Source organism: Tachyglossus aculeatus, chromosome 16, assembly GCF_015852505.1.
Source record: "Tachyglossus aculeatus isolate mTacAcu1 chromosome 16, mTacAcu1.pri, whole genome shotgun sequence".
In the NCBI taxonomy this organism is placed as follows: domain Eukaryota; kingdom Metazoa; phylum Chordata; class Mammalia; order Monotremata; family Tachyglossidae; genus Tachyglossus; species Tachyglossus aculeatus.
In genome coordinates, this window is record NC_052081.1 from 35,933,750 (window position 1) to 35,960,436 (window position 26,687).

At 49.4% G+C, this 26,687-nt stretch overlaps 2 protein-coding genes across 3 annotated transcripts in view; one reads left to right on the top strand and one right to left on the bottom strand.

Annotated features, from left to right (window-relative positions):
• Positions 1-17,303, bottom strand: part of PDCD11 (programmed cell death 11) — a 28,958-nt gene extending 11,655 nt beyond the window's left edge. The window contains exons 1-20 of the mRNA XM_038758152.1: positions 17,183-17,303; positions 14,781-14,912; positions 14,256-14,423; positions 13,784-13,945; positions 12,717-12,840; positions 12,415-12,596; positions 12,202-12,309; positions 11,414-11,620; positions 10,966-11,090; positions 10,636-10,696; positions 9,351-9,497; positions 8,889-9,140; positions 8,190-8,333; positions 6,928-7,122; positions 5,924-6,094; positions 5,155-5,374; positions 3,832-3,984; positions 2,912-3,027; positions 1,142-1,650; positions 770-832 (exon numbers count right to left, since the gene is read on the bottom strand). Coding sequence (XP_038614080.1) covers positions 770-832; positions 1,142-1,650; positions 2,912-3,027; positions 3,832-3,984; positions 5,155-5,374; positions 5,924-6,094; positions 6,928-7,122; positions 8,190-8,333; positions 8,889-9,140; positions 9,351-9,497; positions 10,636-10,696; positions 10,966-11,090; positions 11,414-11,620; positions 12,202-12,309; positions 12,415-12,596; positions 12,717-12,840; positions 13,784-13,945; positions 14,256-14,423; positions 14,781-14,912; positions 17,183-17,284 — 3,341 coding nt within the window. The 5' untranslated portion in view covers positions 17,285-17,303. The remainder of the gene's footprint in view (positions 1-769; positions 833-1,141; positions 1,651-2,911; positions 3,028-3,831; positions 3,985-5,154; positions 5,375-5,923; positions 6,095-6,927; positions 7,123-8,189; positions 8,334-8,888; positions 9,141-9,350; positions 9,498-10,635; positions 10,697-10,965; positions 11,091-11,413; positions 11,621-12,201; positions 12,310-12,414; positions 12,597-12,716; positions 12,841-13,783; positions 13,946-14,255; positions 14,424-14,780; positions 14,913-17,182) is intronic.
• A 4,465-nt stretch (positions 17,304-21,768) lies between these two features.
• Positions 21,769-26,250, top strand: ATP5MK (ATP synthase membrane subunit k). 2 transcript variants are annotated; one of them, XM_038758447.1, is made up of 3 exons: positions 21,769-21,845; positions 25,950-26,046; positions 26,138-26,250. In XM_038758447.1, exons 2-3 carry the CDS (start codon positions 25,960-25,962, stop codon positions 26,225-26,227), a joined length of 177 nt encoding a protein of 58 aa, XP_038614375.1. In that variant the 5' UTR covers positions 21,769-21,845; positions 25,950-25,959; the 3' UTR covers positions 26,228-26,250. The 2 variants fall into 2 exon arrangements, with proteins under 2 accessions (XP_038614375.1, XP_038614374.1); XM_038758446.1 differs by having other exon boundaries at positions 21,776-21,849.
• The last annotated feature ends 437 nt before the right edge of the window (positions 26,251-26,687 follow it).

Below are 26,687 nucleotides of genomic sequence, written 5' to 3' on the forward strand. Positions count from 1 at the left end.
GAAGAAAAATACACAATCCCTGGCCCTCCAAAAATTTTCCATCTAAAATTTCCCCTTCTTCCCTCTCCTCCTGGGACCTTCAAGCCTTCTTCTAAGATGGGCGGTACAAAGATGTAAACAGTGGTTTGGGAGTCTGCCCTCTTTATTTCATTTGCATGATGTATAAATGAAAGGGAGAGAGGGAGAGAGAGAGAGGGAGAGAGAGAGTGTGAGTGTGCGCGTCCCATTGCAATATTTCCTTTACTGGTTTTTTCTTCTCTCTCCTTCCCCATGCCTCCAATTCCCAATTCCCTTTCCATGGCTGGCTGGATCCCTGCTCCCACACCAAATGGCCGGCGGGGCAGCGCCCCTTGGGAGATTACAGCACTGTTAAAGAGTGTGTTAAAGCTCACACCCCCAGGAACAAAGATCTACAGAGAGTAGAGTGGGCGTCCCTGAACTCTTCCTTGCTCCTTTCCTTTCAGCTGCTTCAGAACCCCCCCCGTCCTACAGAACATCTATTTCGGCCTCACAATGAAGACACTCTCACGATTATCGTGCAAAACTTCAGCCCAGCATGATGCCTCCTGGCCCCCAGTGACACTCTCTCGGGCGAGCGCTCCTCAGGAATCACCCCACTTTTTTCTGAGGGTGCGTTAAACGGCTTCGGTAACAAGGCTCGTTCAAGGGAGGGGAAGAATGAAGGCGGCCTGCTTCCTTTCCCAGGGGGCTCTGTAGGAGACGGTCGGCTTGAACTACCCCGATTCGATCTGGCGAAGGCCCCGCTCACCTTGGCCGGATGCTCAGCTCCGGGACGGTCCGAGTGAAATGCGAATGGGTGATCGGTAAGAACCTGGAGATACAAACAGTCTATTGTATTTATTGAGCGCTTACTGCATGCAGAGCACTGTGCTAAGTGCTTGGGAGAATTCAGTATAACAATAAACAGACTCCTTCCCCGCCCACAACGAGCTTACAGTCTAGAGGTAGACTGTGGTTAAGGAGAACAGAAGTCGGGGAGTTGGCCTGTACAAGAGAGTCCGCCGGTCAGAGCTCCACCACTGCCGGCTAGCAGCCACGTGAGCACGGACAGGGCCACAACTCTGCAGGGAGGGAAGCCGACCAGAACGAATCAACCCCCGGCCCCCATCGGCCTCCGAACCTGTGTGTTCTCATGTCTTTCCCGCCGATGACCCGGCCGGTAATCCGCTTCCTGACTCTCAGCCTGGTGGTGGGACAGGTGCCCAAGGGGACTTCATCCAGGATCTGCGACACGTGGATGAAGCCCGTGATCCCGTTCTCCAGAGCGACGATGACACGGGTGGGCTTGACTGACTTCACGGTCCCCTTGACCAACTCCCCGATGGAGAAGGCGTGCTTCTTGACCGCCTCTCCGGTGGGCCCCAGCTTCTCCTGGGGCTTGGCCACGGCCCTCTTGGACGTCGGCCCCTCGGTGGCTAAGAGGAGGCCGAAATCGCCGGGGTCTGTGGTCCTAAGGGTCAGGGACACCCCCTGCCCCACCTGCAGTTTTTCTGAGTCAAAACGGAAGGTGTCGTTGAAGTGAGAGGCAGTGGGGAAAGCAACCAGCTGACCAGTCTCCACCAATGAAGCAATCACAAATTCCTTCTCCACGTGCTGCACCAGGGCCTTGTGTTGGTCATTCAATTTCACCTGGAAAACAGAGGGGGGAAACAAAAAATACCGACCGCCCACAGGAGTGACACTTATCCCCATTAATCGCTACCGAGAAGCAGAAGGGCCCAGGGGAAACAGCCCGCAGGGGAAAGGCAGGAGACCAGTTCTAATCCTGGTTATACCACTTGCCTCCTGGGTGACCCTGGGCGACTCACTTAACTTCTCTGTGCTCGTTTCCTCAGCTGGAAAATGGAGATTAAACACCCGTTCTTCCTTCCTCTTAGCCGGTCAGACCCACAAGGGGTAATGGAGATTAAACACCCGTTCTTCCTTCCTCTTAGCCAGTCAGACCCACAAGGGGTAAGGGACCGTATCTGATCTGACCGTACACTCGATCCCACTGCTTTGCACAGTGCTTAGCATACAGTAAAATACACAACAAACATTACTACCACTACTATCAATCAATGGTATTAACTGAGCACTTACTGTGTGCAGAGCACTCTACTCTGCACTTCAATCATATTTTTTGAGTGCTTACTGTGTGCAAAGCACTGTACTGAGCGCTTGGCACTTGGGAAAGTCCAACACAAGAGAGTTGATAGACATGGCCACTGCCCACAAGGAGTGTATAGACTAGAGACGAAGACAAGCAGGCTTTAATATTCCCCTGCCAAGGCAATGAACCTCATAGATTAAACCAAGCTCCTGAAGGCTCGCATCACAGGGCCATCCAGCATGGCGAACTTATCAATCAATCAATGGTATTTGTTGAGCTCTTACTATGTGCAGAGCATTGTACTAAGTGCTTGGCACAGTACAACAGAGCTAGCAGACACACTCCCTGCCCAAAATGAGGACAGCGCTTTGCTCACAGTAAGCGCTCAATAAATATGACTGAATGAATAAACGAGTTGACAGTCTAGCAGATAGACAGTAACATAAATACATAAGTAATTCTGGAAGAGGAGCAGTTACAGTAATAACATTATGGCATTTGTTTAGTGCTTACTACGTGACAAGCACTGCTCTAAGCACTAGGGTAGAGACAAGGTAATCAGGTTGGACACAGTCCCTGCCCTTATGGGGCTCGCCGTCTTAATCCTCATTTTAGAGATGAGGTAAGTGAGGCACAGAGAAGTCAAGTGTCTTGCCCAAGGTCACACAGCAGACAAGTGGCGGAGCCGGGATCAAAAGCCACGACCTCTGACTGCCAAGCCTGTGCTCCTGCCACAGAGCCATGCTGCTTCCAAGGAAGGGGGCAACTAGGAGAGTGGTAAAGGATAGGCAGACCTACCTTTTTGACTTTTCTGTCTAACAGCTCTGGGCGGAGGGAAACATGAACCTTCAATCTGAGAGTGTCAACGTGCAAGACCACGGTTTTCACCCGTTGCAGGGGCTCCAACTTGGTACCTGCAGAGGAAAAAGACACCACATTGAGCCCTCTTTCCACCAGACCCAGAAGGGCCCAGCTGAACCCACTCTAGCTAAGCTTTTTGCTCCGTGGCCCGTGCTTTCCCTGTTCCCCTAACTCATTTTATCTTCCTAACGTGCGCAGAACACAAGAGGTGTCCAGCGAGAAGTTACTCAGCTGCGCGGGCCTAGGACTTATTTCTGAAGTCGATACCTTGCAACCTTGCACGCCGCTGGCACTTTAGCTGGTTAAAAATGACCCAAGAGTGACTGATGGGGAGGATCCAGAGATGGTACCCAACTGCCCCGTGCCATGGGGACGCTCCCAGGGAGCCCGGCGGGGGTCCAAACCCGCGGGCCAGAGTTGGAAACCCCTGCCTGACAGCCCGCAGTAGCGAAACTGGGAACGGCTGAATCCTGGGGGCAAAAAGAAGGATCCCACGAGCGTCCAGCTGGAAAATGGGCCGCCTTGATCCATACCCCATTGCCTACGGTTAGGGAGGAGAAAGAGGAGGACCAAGACAAGGAGGAAAAGGAGGAATTAAGGTGACCAGACTTCAGGGAGAGGGGAAGGCTCTCCCCCAGACACACGTGAACAGAAACCCGTGGCGACCCAGGCCAGGGGTGCCCGTGGGAGGACATTTCGAATGTCCCCACCTCCACGGCTCTGTGCCAGGGAGACCAACATCCAGCTCTCGCAAGGGGCCGTCACTCATCACCGCTGCTTTAACAACAGACCAGAAACTCTCCTCGGCTGGATCGGTCTGCGACTCAAAGGTGGGGTGGCAATGGCGGCGTACCCACCTCCTACGTGGTATTTACTGGCGCTCAGCACCAGCCCGGGCACGGGGCCCCCGCTGAACGTCACTGAGCCGCTCTCAAGCACTTCTTGGACGATCAAGTTGAGCGTCAGCCCTGGAGTCAAACTGGCCAGAAACTGGATCAGTGTGTTGTCTTCTAGGAAGAAGAAAGGGAGGTGGCAGAACAAAAGTAATTAGCACCAAATCCCCAGGAGGGATGTTTCAGGAGCAGAAGTCCTTTGGTGTTTCCGCCCTTTAAACCCTTCCGGGAACTAGGATCCTGGTCCCCTTCCTGCCTCACTGTTGGCAATCAAGCAAAATATCCCAGGGATTTACCAACAGCAACTGTTTCTCAACAGGTACATGAAAATCCCACCTCAAACTTAAAAACAGAAAAAAGTATTTATTAATTGCGTACCGTGTATCAAGCACTGGGCTAAACACTGGGTAGCTACCAGACAATTAGAAGAGACAGTCACTGATCCACCCAGGGTTCCCAATCTAAGGGAAAAGCAACTCTGCCTGCCTAGCCTCCATTCCCTCTTCCTACTGCCATCACCCTGTTGGGAAACACCCTCCTCCTCTCCCCTCTACAACACACACACACCCTCACAAGGGTGCTCAGCTACGCTGTGGAGGGAGGACCCCTGAGCAACCTCAAGGCAAACTGCACAGGAGGGCTGGAAGCAGGAACATAATGAGGCCTCAGGTCCTTCAAAGATAAGTGGAAAGTTAACGATTAATGAAGACTTCAATTGTGATAACACGGGCTCCAAAAGGGATATTTTTGGCTTGATTTATTAGATCTTGCTGCCTAAACGGACCAACCGGACCAGCGGATTATCTGCACTCATCAGGACTCCCTTAAAAGACGTCCCTGGGGGCAGGTGCGGACTCCATGGGGGAGACCCGCCTCCCCCTACGTGAGCTTCAGTCTGGGGGTTGTGGGAAGAGGCAAAGACCCTTCCAGCTTTTTAGGTTTGGCTCCCACCCAAGTTCTCCACCAGCTACTGAAAGGATCAGAAAAGAGCTCCAAGTTCCCAAGTGAGGCTGAGTCCCCAGGGTCTGGTCTGGTACTCGGATGCTGTTGGCTTGCTCCCCAAATCCTCTATATCACCATCCCCTTTCCACCCCCACGTTAAAAACGTCTGCCTCCAGAGACACCGGGCACGTGGGGCCCGATCCGTCCATCAGGACACACTCGGCCAGCCGGTTTCCTTCCCGGATAGTTCGTCGGCACTTACGAATGCCATTTCAAATGCCCGCGGCTGCCCGGGCACGAGCCACACCGTTTCGCAGGCAGGGTGGCCCGGTAGCTCAGTCATACCTTGGTTTTTCATGAGCGCCCGAACACCCTGCAGCTCCTCCAAGCACTGGCGGAGCAGGGAGAAGCCCACGGCGGCAAGGTCTCCCGGGTTGCAGTCAGACAGCCGCAGGGACAGCAACATGCGTTGCTTCTCCTCATCCACGTTCGTCACCTGGGCAGTCACCGTCTGCCCCACGGTATAGTGGTCCTGCGGCTCGGTCACAAATTTGTTGCTCATGGCCTGGGAGAGGGAAGAGAGATGAGAAGGGAATTGGGAGTCTCCATTAGGACCGATTCCTTCCACAGTTCAGGCAGATAAGCGGGACAGGGAGGCGGCAGGCTGAAAGAGCAGAGACAGGTCTTTCTACGTGACGTGACGCTCAGCCCCCACTTCCTCGCACAACTTCTCAGGGGAACACGATTAGTCAGTGTGGGATGGCGGTAGAGACCATAACCCAAATTCCTGATTTTGCTTTTATAGCCAAACTGAAGGGATCGATTCAGGGGGATTCTGTCACCCGAGGCTTTTTCAAGTGGGAGAAGGCCGAAAAAGAGAGACTGCAGCTGACTAAACCCCAGGGTTCCCAAAGCTGGACTACTGGGCTTCTGGGCAAAGCCTTCTCCAGTTTCACGCTGAGCCCCTTCAGGGACCTAGACACCCCCCCTCCACCATCCCAACTCGGTCATTCCCCACGAGGAGGGTGGCTGACACTTTTCCCTGGGCTGAAAAGGGTTCGGGGTCTCCGAAGGGGAGGAGGAGGAGGAGGCCTGAGCAACGGGCCTGACTTACCGCTCTAGGGGCCAGTCCGGTAAAGCCAAAGGGCAACTCAACAAACACTCCGTAATCCATGATGTTCTTCACGTAGCCGGTGAACAGCATCCCAGGCTGGATATCAGAGAAGCATCTTGCCACCTGGCCCTCCTGCACGGCGGAGGCCAGCGCCGGTTTTCTAGAGAGGATCTGAGGAGTGCCAGGTCAAGGAACGGGCTTGACGGAGGTAGCTGCAACGCCAGGTTGGGCCCGGCAGCTTCTGGGACCCACCTCCACCCTCTCCGTTCATCCGGAACCTCCTTCAACATAGTCTCTCACAACCTTCCCGTTCACGACCTCCATGACCAGAGCTCTGTAGGACTGAGCCAGAGGTGACCAACAGAAATCTCCGGGATCTAGCTCACCCCTCCTGCCCCAGCCCACTGACAAGATGGAATGAGCCACTTCCCTTTCTGTATCTCCTCCAACCGATTCCCTTCTTCCTCCAGCCAGAACCGGACATTACCTTCCAAGGCCCCCACAGCAGTGAGAGGCCCAACTCTACTGGCAGCAGTTCCCCACCCACCATTCCCTAGCCTGAGCAAAACCTGAGCTCCAGGGGACAGGGGCTCAGGTAAATGAGAGTCCTTGGAAATCACAGGTCCGCAGATTGCGCACTGCTCACGCCTCCGCTTCACTTCTCTAGCGATGCCTCACTGCTACTACCTCCAAGTCTCCCCCGTCTCTTGTTACGGTTTCCCAACCCACTAGGCTCAGAGAACACAAGCATCTGCCCAGGGACAAACACACTCAAGCAGAGTTCCCCATCCCGAAGAAGACCAAACAAGGAGACTGAACAGAAGAGGAGGCAATCAAGGGTCTATACAAGGTCCTCGGCGTGACTGCTCCAAGGTGCTGGGACTGAGGGCCAGTGTCAATTTTCACGGCGGGACTGATTGGGTCAAGGCACCTGGCAATGGGCCGGCCACGCGGTCTCAGCCACGGCCTCCCTCCCCACGTCCCCTCGCCATCAGGAAGGATACGTTGCGGCCCCCGCTGCTAGCCAGGCAGAGGACTTTGTGGAGCATGTCATCCGGTTGGAGCCAGTGCCACAGCAGCTGGCCGTTGGAGACGTGGTCAGACAGGTGGATCTTGGGCAGGAAGGCGGGCACGTCTCCCGGCTGGATGGACACCTCCAGCCCCGCGTCCGTCTTCTTCACCACCTTCACGTCCACCATCTGAATGGGAGACAAGGTACACTGAACTCTGAGCGCGGACAGCCCGGGTCCTTTAACCACCGCCATCCCTCCCACTGCGGGGGCAAGTTTAGAAACATCAAACATCACAGCGAACGGCTCGCCTGTCCCTGTCCCTCTCCTCCTCTGCCCTTGATCCCCACACACCACTCCCATCTGGTCACTGGTGGCACCAGTAATATTTAAGAAGATGTTGGGAAGCAAGGTGACAGTGAACTACTGGAAATACTAGTTTGTGAGCTCTCTGAGGGCAAGGATCATGTCTACTGTAGTTTCCCAACTGCTTAGTACAATGCTTGATAAATACTACTGATTAATTGACTGGAATAGCAAAGTGGGAGGACCCAAGGCTCATCTTACCTAGTATGGTTAAGAATGGATCAGGTACCCTTTCCTTGGATATATCTTCTCTCTCAGCTGTGCCCAAGCAGGTGTGCTAGGATTCACTATTTCTACCACCCCAACACCTCCCCGTCAGATCTTGGCCACCGTGAAATACAAATAAATTGCCTTCACAAACTAACAGAGAGGTCAAATGCCATGGTTGGACCCCAAGGCGTATTAAATAATTTTGACAAAAATGACATTAAGAACCCTTGGGGGTCTCGAAGGCCAGGGGGAAAGCTTTGTCCACCTTCAGCCTACAAGGAGGTGGACACGCAGATCCCAACGGCTGTTGTTCTAGATCCAGCTGGAATCTCCTACAGGATTTTAAATATCACTCCAGGCAAGACTGTTGGCTGCTAACATGAATGCCTGCAGGCACTCAGAAACCCAACCACGGTATGGGGGCAAAATGACCCAAATGATACAGCCTTCCTGCAGTGATCATAATGCTACACACAGACTTGTGTGGGCGTCAACTGAGTGTTTTTACTGAGGGCACTCTACTAAGCACTTGGGAGCATTCAAAAACAGTCAGTAGACATGATCCCTGCTCTCAGAGTTACAGTTTACCTGGGACAGGGACCCAGAACTCTTTTTTAAAATGTGGTCAGGACACCCCGGGTCCCTGGAGGCTCCCCTGAAAAGCCCGGGGGACAAGGTACCTGTCCCAGCATCCCAGCTATTCCTGGTGTCTTGGCCTGGCTCTGTGTCGTTTGCGCGTTCTGGGCCGAGTCCATCGTCGGCTTGTAGGACAGGAGCATTCTCTCCTGGTCAGGGTTGCAGTTCACCACCGTCACTTTGATGACCTGGTGAGAAACCCAAGGCTCCAAGCGTCACCTTCCTTGTGTCGTCTCCCTTCCCCACTACTCGCTTAAAGATGGGACGATGGCGAGGATGCAGACCCCCACCTACCCTGCCTTGTCCAGGCGACTCAGAGCAGGGCCAAAGAGAGAGGGATGGGGGGAAGGAGGTCGGTGGGGAGGACTTGTCTCACAATAATCCACACTGGCAGATAAGTTGAAAATGTAACTTGATGTTTCTAGTCCACTGGCCCTCTGGTTTTTATCAGCTTCCCCATTTGCCCCCCATGCTCCTTCCCAGTGACTGTACACCTTACAGCTGAGAAAGGAAGAGTTACATTTTCTTTTTGAGTCCAATTCTTTGTTTCCCATGGCCTGATTTCTTTTTTGCTGATCTAACTTCTTCAGTAAACCGTGCCAGGCTGCCAGATGTGCTGCCTCCCCAGCACATTCTGAGGGGCGAGGACTCAAGCTTTGCCAATCGCTCGCGGGACCAGGCCTAGCCTCGGCCCCCTCCTCCCTTGCTGCCGCCGGGGCCGCCCTCACCCTGAGGCTCGTTACCTGGCCGAGGTAGAAGACGGCGCTGAGGTCCTCGGAACAGTCGACTCCAAGCCTTCTCCTGGGTACCAGTCCCCTCACATCATTGTAGAACCTGACAATGCAGCCCACCTCCTTGATCTTGGAGATGAAGCCGTGAGCCTGCAGCTCAGGCTTGGCCGCCTGATAGCTGGTGAGGACTGGCAGGCTGGAGTTGACCAGGGTCTTTTTCAGCGTCAGCACCAACTTCTTCACGTTGGGATTGCAGGACAGAACCTAGCGGAAGGGCAGGGCAAGCGGCCAGCAGCCGGTCATGCGTCACCTTCGGCGACTCTAGGCCCCAAGCCTGCCTCCCCAAAGGGGAAAGGAGGCCCAACCACTCAACAGACACATCGTTTATCCCGGCCAGTGGCCTAATCCCAGACAGAAGGTAGACTCTCATCCATCACCCGATCCCCCAAGAACCCAGCCCTCTCGGATGCATACCCGGCCTTTGATCTCGTCTCCGAGGTGAAACTTCTTCTCGGGTTGCTTCAGCTTCACGTCGGCCAGGTGCAGAAGGGGCACCAGGCCCTTGATGTTCTGGCTCACCTTCACCAGCATCCCGAAGGGCCTCAGAGCCATCACTATGCCCTGGGGCCCGGAAAGAGAAAACAGCCTTGAGGAGCCGGGAGGAGGAGGAGGGATGGAGGTGGAGGAGCCGGGTGAGCTGCGGGCAGGGTCTCCCAACCCAGTCCCAACGTCGGCTCAGTCGGGAAGGCGGAACGACGGTTCACGTTTGCAAAGACGAACCGGACGATCATCCCGGGACAATTTCGGCAGCCCCACTACTGGCTTGGCAGCCGGGGGGCCAAATTTAGGGAAAATTATGCTCAGAGAATCCTGGGAATAAGAGAAAACTCAAATGTCTCAAAAGGTCCGGGCTGCTAGCCGGGCCTGAGAGTCACACACCAAGGTTGCGCCGCACTAAGAGCCGGTCTCTCACACGCTCCAACTTCTGGTTATTTCAGAAACTCGATCTCCATCCCTCCCTAATAAGAAAACTCACAATACGGACTCGTGGGAGGTAAGTGAAAATTCCAATGCTGGCCAACCCAGTGGAGCCCAATGGCCGGAAAGGGCACAGGCCAGAGAGTCAGGAGACCTGGGTTCTAATCCCAGCTTCACCACGTGCCTGCTGTGTGACCTTGGGCAGATGGCTTCACTTCTCTGTGCCTCATTCATTCATTCAATCTTACTTATTGAGCGCTGTGTGCAGAGCACTATACTAAGCTCTTGGGAAGTACAAGTCGGCAACATATAGAAACGGTCCCTACCCAACAACAGGCTCACAGGCTAGAAGGGGGAAGACAGTAAAATGGGGATTAAATTCTCCCTCCTCAAACTGTGAGCCCCATGTGGGACAGGGACTGTCCGGGCTGACTGTAGTGTATCTACCGCAGCATTTGGCTGATAGGAAGCCCTTAACAAATACTACAATTAGCATTATTATTAAAAATCGTAAGTCATGGAACAAGGAGGCTGAACTACATTTTGTGTTCAGTGTCGGGGGGCTGGATGGAGAAGGGGACCCAGGGACACCGGGCTGTGGCTGGGGTACACTGAACCTCGCTGATCTGCCGAACACTCGCTCATGGTCTGACCTCATCAATCGTATTTATTGAGCGCTTACTATGTGCAGAGCACTGTACTAAGCGCTTGGGAAGTACAAATTGGCAACATATAGAGACAGTTCCCACCCAACAGTGGGCTCACAGTCTAAAAGACTGACCTGTACCAGCTGCCCGGGCTGCAAATCATGGTATCGCAGGAATGGAGCACTGATGATTTTCCTAAGGAGAGAGGAGAAAATAGCTTGGGCCTGGGACTGTGAGATCCATTTCTACCAACATATCAATCTACATTATTTACTCAGAGCTTATTCTGTGCAGAACACAGAATGAAGCACTTGGGAGAGTAGAGTTGGCAGGCATGATCCCTGCCTATAAGCCCACAAGGATTTTACAGATTAGTGGCAGGGTGGGAGGGGAGCACACCCTCTGGAATCCTTTTCTAAAACACAGGTAACACTCTACACCCCTGACCCGCCTCGCCAGCTTACTCTTTCAGGGACAGCAAAACCAGGTCGTCCATTGGACTGAGGTCAATGATGCGACATCTGTGAGTTTTTCCAGGCAGGAAATTCTCAGGATTGAAGGCCTTCTTGGAATTCGAGAGGTGCTTGAACTAGGGATTGTAAAAGCAGAAGCTGGTTATTTGAAAGCTGGCTATCTCAGAGCAGGCAAGAGACCGGGACGCCTCGCCAAAACTCCAGGCAAGCCCTAGAAGGAACTATGGATTGGTGGTTCGTTAGCTTTTACTGAAATTGCCGATACAGCAATACTAAGTTCCACTTGGTATTTCTAGAGCATCTGTGAGTTTAAAAGGGCTTTCCAAATCTGATTTCCACTCGTGCACACACACATATCTCACCCCCACCAAGGGAGCGGCAGAGTCAGGAAAAGGGCCACCCCGCCCTCTCGCCCTCCCTTGCAGATGTGCCCTTTTACCCGGGCAAAGGCCAGAGTATTGTCCTTCAGCTTGAAGGTGGCACCGGCTTTCTTATAGAGGCACTGGACAGTCACGTTCTCCAGCACGGCCCCGACTAGATTACTGGACAGCTGGCTGAGCAGGACGCCAGGCTGCAGGAAGGGAGGGCGCAGCGTGAGCCGGATGGTCTTGGTCTGCCGATGAACGGAGAGGATGCAAGCTTTCACCTGGGATGAACAGGGAAGGAAATCAGAAATATCATGAAACAAAGGCGGCCCACACACAAAAGACAGACTTCGTCACTGACCCTAATCTTCTGGGCTGTAAGCTCACTGCAGGCAGGGAATGGGTTTGTTTATTGTTGGATTGTACTCTCCCAAGTGCTTAGAACAGTGCTCTGCACACAGTAAGCACTCAATAATAACTTACTGGCCAACCCTAGAATGTGAGCCCCTCTCCCAGGGCCTGTTTCTTATCCTACTTGAGTATCTCTCTCAGCGCTTAGTACACAGCAGCCATTCAATAATTGTCTTCGATCGGCTGTTAGAACGGTTAAGGGAAAGGTCCTGGGGCCAACGCCGACATTCGAAACCCGGCTTCCTTGTCTCATCTCCCATGTTTTCCAAGGGTGAGTTAGAGCAATCTCTGGAAGGTCTCGGAATAAACGGGGCCTCTCCCCTCAAACAGCATTCGAGGACAGACCAGGTCAGCTACACATCCCCCACAGGCAATCCAACTGGAAACTCCTCTCCTGACAGACTCCAGAAAGTTGTCCCCGAAGCAGCTGACACACCTCTCCATTTCTTACCTTCTGGGCGGCAACGTAACTTTGGGATTTCTTGGGATCCAAGTGCAAAAAGTCAACCAGGCCATTGTACACGGAGAGGAAGCTCAGGGAGAGGCCATGAGCGGTCACCTAGGGGGAAAAAAAAAAAGAATCAGAGTCAGGGGAGAGAGTGTTCAGGAGAGATTCAAGGAAGGCCAGGTCAGGACGGGTCCCCATCCCACACTTGGGGTTTACCTTCTGGACCACCGCTTTAACCACCAGTCCTGGTAACATGGTATCGAGGGTCCAATTCTGTTCTTCAGTTGCCAAGGCAGATGCAACCTCTGACGATTGGATGGACAGGCGGATGATGCTGCCATTGCCTTTCACCTCTTCGACACGGCACCACAGATACTGGCCCAACTTCAGTTCATTGCCTACAAACCCGAGCCCCCAGAAAGGAGTTTCCCATTAAGAAAGGCTCGTTATTTTGTACTCGTTTTCCCCTGAGATGCCCCCCGGAATTCCTGCTCTTCCCTCTCTGTCTCCTGGCTTACCTTTGTTCCTCACCCTGATGTACTCTTGGGCTTTCTTCCGAGGCAGGAACGCCTTCGACTCGCTGACCCCGATGTCGATAAGGTAGCCGTGGTCCTCTCTGCTGGATACGGTGCCGGTGAGCAGCTAGGAAAAGGAAGTGATGCCACTGAGCAAGGTTGAGTTTGGCCAAGACCAGCCACACCCAGTAGGAGATGGGTCGGAATTCCATTCTTTGCCTACGTACTGCAGTCCCTTCCCCTTTCCCCTCCTGGTGGCCCTCCAAGAACATGTTGGGGGCCAAATATCTTTGGGGTAGAATTTCCCAATGGAGCAGGTCACTGGACTTCGGGATCGATGGCCTGGGGACGTGGAGAATTTCTGTACCGGACACCTTTAAGGATCGCCGCTCTGGGATAATTTACACCGAGGTGCCCGGAGCAGAAGGGAACTACGGACCCCTGCAGATGAGGAGTAGAACGAGTTTCAAAACCGGATTGAAAAAGTCTTTGGCTGCCTTCTAAAATGTCCGGGATTTAGCTCCCTTCCAGGGACCAGGAGAGTGGGCCCTTATCTGATTTCAGATCAGCTTTTACACTCTCTTAAACTGGCCCAAGCACTTACAACAGTGCTGATCACACAGTATATAGTCCCCATTTATTGGCTGGGACCCAGGAGGCAGGAATCTCCATGCCAAGCTCTGAAAAAGGCATATCTGGACCCGGACCTTCCAAAAAGAGGCTCTTTCTCAGTCCTCTTTTTCCCCCAGATGTAAACAATTTAAGATTAAAAGCTCTTTATGACACTTCTCCTTGGGGGATATGAAGGAGAGGAGAAGGAAAAGAAGAACCCTGATTCCCCCTCGGTAACGAAGGCCCCCTTGAACTGGCTTGGTCTGCTCCGTCCGAGGTACGCAGAGCATTCTGCATCAACCACGATAAGCAACGAGCTGTGAGGTTTGCAAACACGGCGACAACTGAGCTTGGCCACTAGCCCCGGAAGCTGACTGGATTAAGATCCCAGAGTTTTCCCCAGAGAGAACCCGAGGAGGTGGGGCTGGGAAGGCGTTTCAGGGCCCAAGATTACATACCATGCCCGGCTTCAGGGTCCCCGCACTCAGCCCTCTGTTGACCTCTTTGGGGTTCAAGGACAGCCTGATGCTCCGGCTTCCCTTCTTGGTGGTTTTTATGCTGTTCACGACACAGCGCACCAGCATGCCCGGCGGGCACAGCACTGACAGGGGCACCACATCCTGGGCAACAAGAGGGCAGGAAACAGGATGGACACGAGCCCTTGGAGGTCACTTTCGCAGGAGGGAACGAGGGGCCCACCTGCACGTCCGCCCTTCATCTCCCATCAGCTTTTCCCTGCCGGCAAACCGTCCCTCCGAGCATTCTCACCCCACCGCACAGCCCAACGGGAAGTTCCAAGGGCCAGCCTGGGAGCATCCGACAGGGACCTCCAAGAAGGGCATCTCCCAAACCCCAGCCAGGAAGGAAGGGGACTGTCTCAGGTTGTCCCTGCCCATCTTCAGCTGAGGGGAGTGCCGGCTCCCCCCGTACCTCCAGGAATTCTTCTCGCTCCACTTGCTCAGCTAACTTTTTGGTGTAGGTGTCGGAGATGCCGGTCGCTTGCACAAATCCTTGGAGTCCATTCGGCAGGCTGATGACCACCTCAAAATCGTTCGACTCTTTAACACAGCCCAGGAGAAGCACCCCCTCGCTCAAGTTCTGGAACAGAAGAACCCCAATCTCCTTAGAGGACTGCTCCTACAGAGAAGCGAAGGGGCCTAACCCCTCACAGGTGAAAGCACACAGGATACAGCCGATGCCCCGGAAGGCATCGATGTCCGAGGATGACGACAGTGAACTTTCACAGGATCCGACCGTATAGTTACTGTAATCAAAACTGAAGCAATAAAATAGGCTCTTAAAGGCCTAGCTAGAAGGAATAGAGCAGAGATGGTAGGTGAGATAAAGAGAGGACACCCTCTCAAACAGCTAAGAATGGGAATCCATCAGATATTTTCTAATCACAGGATGGAGGCGGGAGTTGAGAGAGCTGGTACAAACATCTGGTAAACCAACCTCCACATTGAGAAGTTCAAAAAGCTCAGCATCAGACTTTTTGGGTTCTTTTTTTGCAGGCTTCGGTGTTTTCGTTTTCTTGGGATCATTTTGGCTCTTTTTCCTTTTACGGGCTCTTCCTTCATCACGCGTCTATAAAAACACCAGAAGAGCACAAAAGGCTTAAGAAGGCGAAAACTGAGAAAAATGGTTGCCCCCCGGGACTAAAATTTCACCCCAGAAGAGCAAACAAGACAGGAAAAAGACAGGATAAGCTGGGAGCTCCCTTTAGCGCCAGCTTTTTTCATGTCTTTCACGACCTGGCTTCCCTTTCTCCCTGGCTTATTAACCTGCCAGGTATCAGAGGTGCTGGAATCATATTATAAGAGAAAGGGAGTAGGCACTATAGTCAGAGCACAAGCCTGGACAGGAAAAGGTTCTGAATTTTAAAGCCACCTCGGCCAATTGCCCCGTGACCTGTCTAAAATAGAACGATGGCTTCTCTCTTTCCATCAATCGTATTTATTCAGCATTTGCTGCATGCACAGCACTGTACTAAGCACTTGGGAGACTACAAGGAGCCCGCTGTTGGGTAGGGACCATCTCTATATGTTGCCAACTTGTACTTCCCAAGCGCTTAGTACAGTGCTCCCCACAGTAAGTGCTCAATAAATATGACTGAATGAATGAATACAATATAACAGAGTTGGAAGACACATTCCCGGCCCACAGCGAGCTTTCATTAGGAATGAGCAGCGCCAGGGTTAAAATACCTTAGAGGACAGCTTCAAATCATAAAGTTTGGATGTGGATTCCTACAAGGAAACAGTGGCGTGAGAGCCCCAAGAGAAGCAGCGTGTTCTGGTGGAAAGAACACAGGCCTCGATTCGAGGACCTGGGTTCTAATAGCGACTCTGCCGCTTTCTGCTGGGTGACCCTGGGCAAGTCACTTAACTTCTCTGTGCAGCAGTTCCCTCATTAATTCTATTTGTTCTGACGATTTTGACACCTGTCTACATGTTTTGTTTAGTCTGTCTCCCCCTTCTAGACTGTGAACCCGCTGTTGGGGAGGGACTGTCTCTATATGTGACCAACTTGAACTTCCCAAGTGCTTAGTACACTGCTCTGCACACAGTAAGCGCTCAATAAATAGAGAAGCAGCGTGGCTCAGTGGGAAAGAGCCCGGGCTTTGGAGTCAGAGGTCATGGGTTCAAATCCTGGCTCCGCCAATTGTCAGCTGTGTGACTTTGGGCAAGTCACTTGACTTCTCCGTGCCTCAGTGACCTCATCTGTACAATGGGGATTAAGACTGTGAGCCCCCCGTGGGACAACCTGATCACCCTGTAACCTCCCCAGCGCTTAGAACAGTGCTTTGCACGTAGTAAGCGCTTAATAAATGCCACCATTATTTATTTATTTATAATAAATATGACTGAATGAATCTGTAAAATGGGGATAAAGACTGTGGGACATGGACTGTGTCCAACCTGATTGATGTTGTACCTACCCCAGTCCTTATTACAGTGCCTGGCCCTCAACAAATACCATTTTAAGAAAAAAAGGAAAAAGTTCCCCTCAAGCCACGCTGCTCTAGTTGAACAAAGGCTCTCGTTAAGCCTCAGGCCACCAGGCAGCCTAGGAAATGATTATTGTTTTGGTATTTTTAATGGTACTTGTAAAGTGCTTACAATGTGCCAGGCGCAGTGAGAGGCTGCAGCGTGCCTTTGCTTAGGACACTGTTTACGGGTGCTCGATACGGAATGAACTGCCAGCATTTTCAGCCCCGCTTGTGCACATGGATAACAATCATTGCTAAAGGGGTCATCTTAAAAAAAATGAAGTAAGATGACACAAAGGCTGACTGTTCATTATATCGTCAGCTCCTCAAGGACAGGGACCTTGCCGTTCACTTCTCTCGCTGTGTTAGAAAAGCAGCAGGGAGTAGTAGGTAAGTAGACAGCCTGGGAGTCCAGTCATGGGTTCTAATCCCAGCTCCACCACGTGTCTGCTGTGTGACCTTGGGCAAGTCAATTCACTTCTCTGGGCTTCTGTTACCTCATCCGGAAAATGGGGATTGGGACCGTGAGCCCCATATGGGACAGGGACTGCGTCCAACCTAACTTGGATCTATCCCAGTGCTTAGAACAGTGCTTGGCACATAGTAAGGACCTAACAAATACCCCAATTATCACTATTCTCGTGCACAAATACCCCAATTATCACTATTCTCATGCACAGGGACCCTCAGGAACGGCTGCTGAGAGTGATAAATGGAATCACTCAACACTGGGCAGGGTTTTCTCTGAATTTGTTTTAAAAAGGAAAGCTTCCCAGACATTTCCTCATCTCTTTCTGATCTTCTGGAGTATCCATCTCCAGGCAGAAGAGGCACTCTCAATTTCTGACCGCACACGCAGACTTACGTCAAACAGGTTATCTTGTTCTAACGGCCTCTTGACAGCTTTCTTCCCATCAGGTTTCGGCTTCACTCCCCCTCGGGGGAAACTTTCATCCGTAGATGCCATGACCAGTCGTCGTCTAAGGAAAGCCTATGAAAGAAGATGACCGCCTGCAATTGGCCAAGTTGCAAACACCAGGCAAAGCTAGTAACCAGGGCTCAGAAGGTCTCCATTCTCCACAAGATAAATCGACCATCATCATCATCACCAATCGTATTTACTGAGCGCTTACTATGTGCAGGGCACTGTACTAAGCGCTTGGGAAGTACAAATTGGCAACATATAGAGACAGTCACTACCCAACAGTGGGCTCACAGTCTTAAAGGGGGAGAATACTCTTTGCTAAATTATCAAATCCAAGGATCTAGCCGGATTTTGCCTTCACGCCACTACTTGGGCTTAATTTTCTGTGCCAAATCCCTCCTCAATGGGTATATTACTCCTCCACGTTAATAGGTGACATGATTTTGTGGAAAAATCAGGCCAAAAGGCCTGGGTTCTAGTCCTGGCTCTGTCACTGTTTTGCCATCTTGAGCAAATCATTTTAACTTGGTGCCACGATTCCTCCGTCTGAAAAATGGGAGTGATAATCGGCAACCTCCCTACCTTACCGCTATACTGTGGGAAGAAAATTTAACAACTGATGGGGAAAATCTTTTGGGAAGTAAAACCAATCAATCAATCAATCGTATTTATTGAGCGCTTACTGTGCAGAGCACTGTACTAAGCGCTTGGGAAGTACAAGTTGGCAACATATAGAGACGGTCCCTACCCAACAGTGGGCTCACAGTCTAGAAGGGGGAGACAGAGAACAAAACATATTAACAAAATAAAATAAATAGAATAGATATGTACAAGTAGAATAAATAGAGTAATAAATGCGAACAAACATATACATATATACAGGTGCTGTGGGGAAGGGAAGGAGGTAAGGCGGGGGGGATGGAGAGGGGGTGGAGTTTTGCCCACTCATGATATTCTTAGATTACTAGTAATACTGATTAAAGAAGTCTTCTTCAAAAAATCAGATTAACTCTGGTTGCAGTGGCTGTCACTCTATCCTCACTGCCAGGAAGCTGGTCTTAGTCTGTCCCAGTCCAAGATCAATCAATGGTATTTACTGGGCGCTTAGCTTACTATGTGCAAAGCACCGTACTAAGTGCTTGAAAGAGCACAAAACAACAGAATTAACAAACACGTTCCCTACCCATAAAGAGGTTGCAGTCTAAAGGGGAGAATATGAATAAAATATTAATTTATAACATATAAAGATATATAGATACGTGCTGTGGAGGTGGGGCAAATAGTGCTTGGCACATAGTAAGCGCTTAACAAATACCGTTATTATTACTATTATTATTATTATTATTATGTCCAACGTTAACAGATCTAAGTGCAAAACCGGTGCGCAGAGGGGAGAGCGAGCTGGGCAAAAGAGGGTTGAATCAGGGAAGGCCTCTCGGAGGAGATGTGACTTTAATAATGCCTTACTAGCTAAGGAAGCAGCATGGCAAAGTGAACAGACCATGGGCTTGAAAGTACGAAAGGACTGGGTTCTAATCCTGACTCCGCAACATGCCTGTTGTGTGCCCTTAGGCAAGACACTTCACTCCTCTGTGCCTCAGTTATCTGCAAAATGGGCAATAAGACCGTGAGCCCTATGGAGGACGGGGACTCTGTCCCAACCCACTGGCTTGTATCACCCGAGCGCTTAGTACAGAGCCTGGCACACAGTAAGCGCTTAACAAACACCATCATCGTTATTATTAGTAATAATATGGGTCGGATCAGAAATGACTCTGCGGCCAGGCCCGACTCATTCATTCAATTGTATTTTTTTGAGCGCTTACTGTGTGCACAGCACTATAATAAGCACTTGGGAAAGTACAATACAGCAATAAAGAGAGACAATCCCTCACCAAAATGAGCTCATTCATTCAATCAGATTTATTCATTCATTCATTCAATCGTATTTATTGAGCGCTTACTGTGTGCAGAGCACTGGACTAAGCGCTTGGGAAGTCCAAGTTGGCAACATATAGAGACGGTCCCTACCCAACAGCGGGCTCACAGTCTAGAAGGGGGAGACAGACAACAAAACAGGACATATTAACAAAATAAAATAAACAGAATAAATATGTACAAATAAAATAGAGTAATAAATACGTACAAACATATATACATATATACAGGTGCTCTGGGGAGAGGAAGGAGGTAAGGCGGGGCGGGGGGGATGGGAAGGGGGAGGAGGAGGCGAGGAAGGCCTCTGGCATTTATTAAGTGCTTATTCATTCACTCAATCATATTTATTGAGCGCTTACTGTGTGCAGAGCACTGTACTAAGCGCTTGGGCAACATATAGAGACGGTCCCTACCCAACAGTGGGCTCACAGTCTAGAAATAATAGTATTTGTTAAGCGCTTAATATGTGCAAAGCACTGTTCTAAGCGCTGGGGAGGATACAAGGTGATCAGGTTGTCCCACGTGGGGCTCACAATCTTAATCCCTATTTTACAGATGAGGTAACTGAGGCCCAGAGAAGCTAAGTGACTCGCCCAAAGTCACCCAGCTGACAATTGGCAGAGCCGGGATTTGAACCCCTGACCTGTGACTCCAAAGCCCGGGCTCTTTCCATTGAGCCACGCTGCTTACTATGTGCAAAGCACTGTTCTAAGCGCTGGGGTGGGGGGTTAGAAATGCCATCATTATTACAAGGTGATCAGGCTGTCCCTCGGGGGGCTCACAGTCTTCATCAATCAATCAATCAATCGTATTTATTGCGCGCTTACTGTGTGCACAGCACTGGACTAAGCGCTTGGGAAGTCCAAGTTGGCAACATCTAGAGACGGGCCCTACCCAACAGCGGGCTCACAGTCTAGAAGGGGGAGACAGGGAACCAAACCAAACATATTAACAAAATAAAATACATAGAATAGATATGTACAAGTAAAATAGAGTAATAAATACGTACGAACATATATACAGGTGGTGTGGGGAGGGGAAGGAGGTAAGGCGGGGGGGAGGGGGAGAGGAAGGAGGGGGCTCAGTCTGGATCATCAATCAATCAATCCATCGTATTTACTGAGCGCTTACTGTGTGCAGAGCACTGTACTAAGCGCTTGGGAAGTACAAGTTGGCAACGTATAGAGACGGTCCCTACCCAACAGCGGGCTCACAGTCTATTTTGTTAGTATGTTTGGTTTTGTTCTCCGTCTCCCCCTTCTAGACTGTGAGCCCACTGTTGGGCAGGGTCCGTCTCTATATGTTGCCAATCTGTACTTCCCAAGCGCTTAGTCCAGTGCTCTGCACATAGTAAGCGCTCAATAAATACGATTGATGATGATGACGATGATGATAGAAGGGGGAGACAGACAACATCACAAAACATATTAACAAACTAAAATAAGTAGAATAGATAGGTACAAGTAAAATAAATAAGTAAATAGAGTAATAATTATGTACAAACATATATACATCTATACAGGTGCTGTGGGGAGGGGAAGGAGGTAAGGGGGGGAGAGGAAGGAGGGGGCTCAGTCTGGGTCATCAATCAATCAATCAATCGTATTTACTTTTAGACTGTGAGCCCATTGTTGGGTAGGGACCGTCTCTATATGTTGCCAATCTGTACTTCCCAAGCGCTTAGTCCAGTGCTCTGCACACAGTAATCGCTCAATAAATACGATTGATGATGATGATAGAAGGGGGAGACAGACAACACCACAAAACATATTAACAAACTATCAATCAATCGTATTTACTTTTAGACTGTGAGCCCACTGTTGGGTAGGGACTGTCTCTATATGTTGCCAATCTGTACTTCCCAAGCGCTTAGTCCAGTGCTCTGCACACAGTAAGCGCTCAATAAATACAATTGATGATGATGATAGAAGGGGGAGACAGACACCACCACAAAACATATTAACAAACTAAAACAAATAGAATAGATAGGTACAAGTAAAATAAATAAGTAAACAGAGTAATAAATATGTACAAACATAGATACATCTATACAGGTGCTGTGGGGAGGGGAAGGAGGTAAGGGGGGGGAGAGGAAGGAGGGGGCTCAGTCTGGGTCATCAATCAATCAATCAATCAATCGTATTTACTTTTAGACTGTGAGCCCACTGTTGGGTAGGGACTGTCTCTAGATGTTGCCAATTTGGACTTCCCAAGCGCTTAGTCCAGTGCTCTGCACATGGTAAGCGCTCAATAAATAGGATTGATTGATTTATTGAGCGCTTACTGTGTGCAGAGCACTGGACTAAGCGCTTGGGAGGTCTAAAAGGGAACATGGAGACAGGGGGGAGTGAAATGACTTGCCCAGGGCCTCTCCTCCTCCTCGTGGTGGTGGTGGTGTTCCTCCTCAGCGGGCCACGTGGGGGCCCCCTCGCCGCGACCCGGAAGCAGTTCCTCCCCCGGGGTCACCGCCCGCGGACACTTCCGCCACAGGCCCGGAACCGGAAGCGCGACCCGCGCGCCGTGGGGCGGGGCCCGCGGGGACTCCCGACCAATCCGCTGCCGGCCCGCCGGCCCCTCGGCCAATCAGCGCGCGGCGGGGTGAGAGGTGGGGGGAGAGGGCGACCCCTTCCGGCCGCGGGCGGTGAAGGGCAGCCGGACGGGCGCGGTAGGTGAGGCCTTCAGCCAATGCTACTTAATAATGATGATAATCATAACAGTAATAATAATAATGATGCCATTCATTAAGCGCTTACTATGTGCAAAGCACTGGTAATAATGATGCCATTTATTAAGCGCTTAGTATGTGCAAAGCACTGGTAATAATAATGGTATCTGATAAGCGCTTATTATGTGCAAAGCACTGGTAATAATGATGCCATTTATTAAGCGCTTAGTATGTGCAAAGCACTGGCAATAATAATGGTATCTGATAAGCGCTTACTATGTGCAAAGCACTGTTAATAGTAATGATGGCATGTATTAAGCGCTTACTATGTGCAGAGCACTGTTAATGGTGGTATTAAGCGCTTACTATGTGCAAAGCACTGTTAATAATAATGGTGGCATTTATTAAGCGCTTACTATGCAAAGCACTGTTAATGATGGCATTTATTATTATTATTTGCATAGTAAATGTGCAAAGCACTGGTAATAATAATAATGATGGTGGCATTTATTAAGTGCTTACTATGTGCAGAGCACTGTTAATAATAATAATGATAACGATGGCATTTAGTAAGCGTTTACTATGTGCAAAGCGCTGTTAATAATAATGATGGCATTTATTAAGCGCTTACTATGTGCATAGCACTGTTAATAATAATAATAATAATGGCACTTATTGAGCGCTTACTTTGTGCAAAGCACTGTTAATAATAACAATGATGGCATTTATTAAGCACTTACTATGTGCAAAGCACTGTTAATAATGAGAATAATGGCATTTATTAATCGCTGTGTGCAAAGCACTGTTAATAATAATAATAATGATGGCATTTATTAAGCACTTACTATGTGCAAAACATTGTTAATAATGAGAATAATGGCATTTATTAATCGCTATGTGCAAAGCACTGTTAATAATAATAATAATGATGGCATTTATTAAGCACTTACTATGTGCAAAGCACTGTTAATAATAATGGCATTTATTAAGTGCTTACTATGTGCAAAGCATTGCTAATAATAATAATGATGGCATTTATTAAGCGCTTACTATGTGCAAAGCACTGTCTTGTAATGTGTTTGTACATATTACTCTATTTTATTTGCACATATTTATTCTATTTATTTTATTTTGTTAATATGTTTTGTTGTCTGTCTCCCCCTTCTAGACTGTGAGCCCGCTGTTGGGTAGGGACCGTCTCTATATGTTGCCGACTTGGACTTCCCAAGCGCTTAGTCCAGTGCTCTGCACACAGTAAGCACTCAATAAATACGATTGAATGAATGAATGGAATTTTATTAAGCACTTACTATGTGCCAAGCACTGTTTTAAACCCTGGAGTAAATCTTCTAGACTGTGAGCCCGCTGTTGGGTAGGGACCGTCTCTGTATGTTGCCAACTTGGACTTCCTAAGCGCTTAGTCCAGTGCTCTGCACACAGTAAGCGCTCAATAAATACGATTGAATGAATCCAAGGTAGTCAGGTTGTCCTACGGGGGGCTCACAGTCTTCATCCCCATTTTACAGATGAGGTCACTGAGGCCCAGAGAAGTGAAGTGACTTGCTCCAAGTCACACAGCTGACAGTTGGCGGAGCCGGGATTTGAACCCATGACCTCTGACTCCAAAGCCCGGGCTCTTTCCACTGAGCTGCCTCTCCCTCCCCCATCCCCCACCCCCCAAAGTTAAGCATATTGAGAGTAGTGCCATCATAGTCCATATTAGTCTAGTCTACAATTTTTCTTTGCACCTGATATTTAGCTTGCTTCATTCATTCATTCAATCGCATTTATTGAGCACTTACTGTGTGCAGAGCACTGTACTAAGCGCTTGGGAAGTACAAGTCGGCAACATATAGGAACGGTCCCTATCCAACAACGGGCTCACAGTCTAGAAGGGGGAGACGGACAACAAAACAAAACACACAGACAGGTGTCAAAATCATCAGACAATTAGAATTAAAGCTACATGCACATCATTAACAAAATACAATAGTAAATATGTACAAGTAAAATAAATAGAGTAATAAATCTGTACAAATATATACAAGTGCTGAGGGGAGGGGAAGGAGGTAGGGCAGAGGGGATGGGGAGGAGGAGAGGAAAAAGGGGGCTCAGTCTGGGAAGGCCTCCTGCAATTTTATATTTCACTCCATTTCAGCCGCTGTGACTTTTAAGTGACCTTGCCATTCATTTCAGTGTAAATTAAGGTGTATTGGTAAATTCAGTCCATCAGTGGCATTTATTGAGTGCTCCCTGTGTGTGCAGAGCACTGTACTTGGGTATAACAAACCAGCCCGCTGTTGGGTAGGGACCATCTCTAGATGTTGCCGCCTTGTCCTTCCCAAGCGCTTAGTCCAGTGCTCTGCACACAGTAAGCGCTCAATAAAGACGATTGAGTGAATGAATATTTATTCGTACATATTTATTCTATTTATTTTATTTTGTTCATGTGTTTTGTTGTCCGTCTCCCCCTTCTAGACTGTGAGCCCGCTCACTGAGCTACGCTCCTTCTGCCGAATTGGACTTCCCAAGCGCTTGGTCCGGTGCTCTGCACACAGTAAGCGCTCAATATTCATTCATGCATTCAGTCGTCTTTATTGAGCGCTTGCTGTGTGCAGAGCACCGGACTAAGCGCTTGGGAAGTCCAAGTTGGGAACCTATAGAGACGGTCCCTACCCAACGGCGGGCTCACAGTCTAGAAGGGGGAGACAGAGAACAAAACATATTAACAAAATAAAATAGAATAAATATGTGCAAATAAAATAAATGGAGTAATAAATATGTACAAACATATATACATGTATATAATGATTACGATTAATAAATGTGATTAATAAATAAAGTAATAAATCAATAAATACGATTGAATTCCTCTCCCCCCGTCCCTTCCTCTGCCCCTCGTCCCCCTCTTCATCCCCCTCATCTTACCTCCTTCCCTTCCCCACAGCACCTGTATATATGTGTATATGTTTGTACATATTTTTTACTCTATTTTACTTGTACATATCTATTCTATTTATTTTATTTTGTTGGTATGTTTGGTTTTGTTCTCTGTCTCCCCCTTTTAGACTGTGAGCCCACTGTTGGGTAGGGACTGTCTCTATATGTTGCCAACTTGTACTTCCCAAGCTCTTAGTACAGTGCTCTGCACACAGTAAGCGCTCAATAAATACGATTGATTGATTGATTGGTAGACACATTCCCTGCCCACAACGAGCTTACAGTCTGGAGGGGAAGACAGACACTAATTTAAATGATTTATAAATATGTACAGAGGTGCTGTGGGGCTGAGGCGAATACCAAACGTCCATAGGGCACAGATCCAGAGCAGAGACAACGCAGAGGGAACCAGGGAAAAGAGGGCTTGAATTGGGGAGGGCCTCTTGGCGACGTGACATAAATAAGGTTGTGGGGGTGGAGAGAGCGGCGGTCCGGCTTGCGTAGAAGAGTAAGTTCCAGGGCAGAGGGAAAATCATCATCATCATCATCATCAATCGTATTTATTGAGCGCTTACTATGTGCAGAACACTGTACTGAGCGCTTGGGAAGTACAAATTGGCAACATATAGAGACAGTCCCTACCCAACAGTGGGCTCACAGTCTAAAAGGGGGAGACAGAGAACAAAACCAAACATACTTACAAAATAAAATAAATAGAATAGATATGTACAAATAAGAGTAAAAAATATGTACAAACATATATACAGGTGCTGTGGGGAAGGGAAGGAGGTAAGATGGGGGGGATGGAGAGGGAGAGGAAGGAAGGGGCTCAGTCTGGGAAGGAAATGTGGGCAAAGGGGTTGGCAGCGAGATAGGCAAGATTGAGCAAGCAGACGTTAGAGAAACAAAGTGCAAGGCCATTACGACCTGTGCAATGTGCCAGTTTATTTGAATTTGGATAAAAGGCTGTAGGATTTAGGACAGTGTATACTAAAACGTGCCACAGTTGTCAAGGGGGCCAAAATGACGCTTTTTAGACTCCCCTGCAGGCTGCCTATTTGTTGGCTTCTCCATTCTCTGCAGGGGCGGTACACCTAAGGTAAGGTTTCATCGTTTCCTCAGTGAATCCGCATCTAAACTAATTCACTCTGTTGCTCCTTTTAGACTTTCAGTCATGGCAGGAGCAGAAGCTGATGGACAGTTCCAGTTTACTGGGTTTAAAAAATACTTCAATTCCTACACGCTCACAGGCAGGAGGAATGTAGGTATTGGTCACCATTACTTTAATGATTACGCTTTGAAGTTGTTCTGTGGGATCTTGACTTTGCTTTTTTTTAATTAATTATTTTTAGTATGTTCTCGCCACATACGGAAGTATCGCTTTGCTGATTCTGTACTTCAAGCTAAAGCCTAAAAAATCGCCAGCTGTGACAGCAAAATAAAGTGGTAAGAATCAGATTTAGTCAGAACTTTCTGCACAAATGTAAGGGATTTTAAGTGTCACAGAGCTTTAAAAGTGCCTGGGCTTCAGAGGATTGAAATTAAATAACTTGAATAACCTGAAGAGAGCCCAAAGTAGCCTGGCTTAGTGGGCTTGGGAGTCAGAGGTTGTCTGCTGTGTGACTTTGGGCAAGTCACTTCATCATCATCAATCGTATTTATTTATTTATTGAGCGCTTACTATGTGCAGATCACTGTACTAAGCGCTTGGGAAGTACAAATTGGCAACATATAGAGACAGTCCCTACCCAACAGTGGGCTCACAGTCTAAAAGTCTTCACTTCTCCGGGCCTCAGTTACCTCATCTGTGAAATGGGGGTTAAGACTGTGAGCCCCACGTGAGACAACCTGATCGCCTTGTATCCTCCCCAGTGCTTAGAACGGTGCTTTGCACATAGTAAG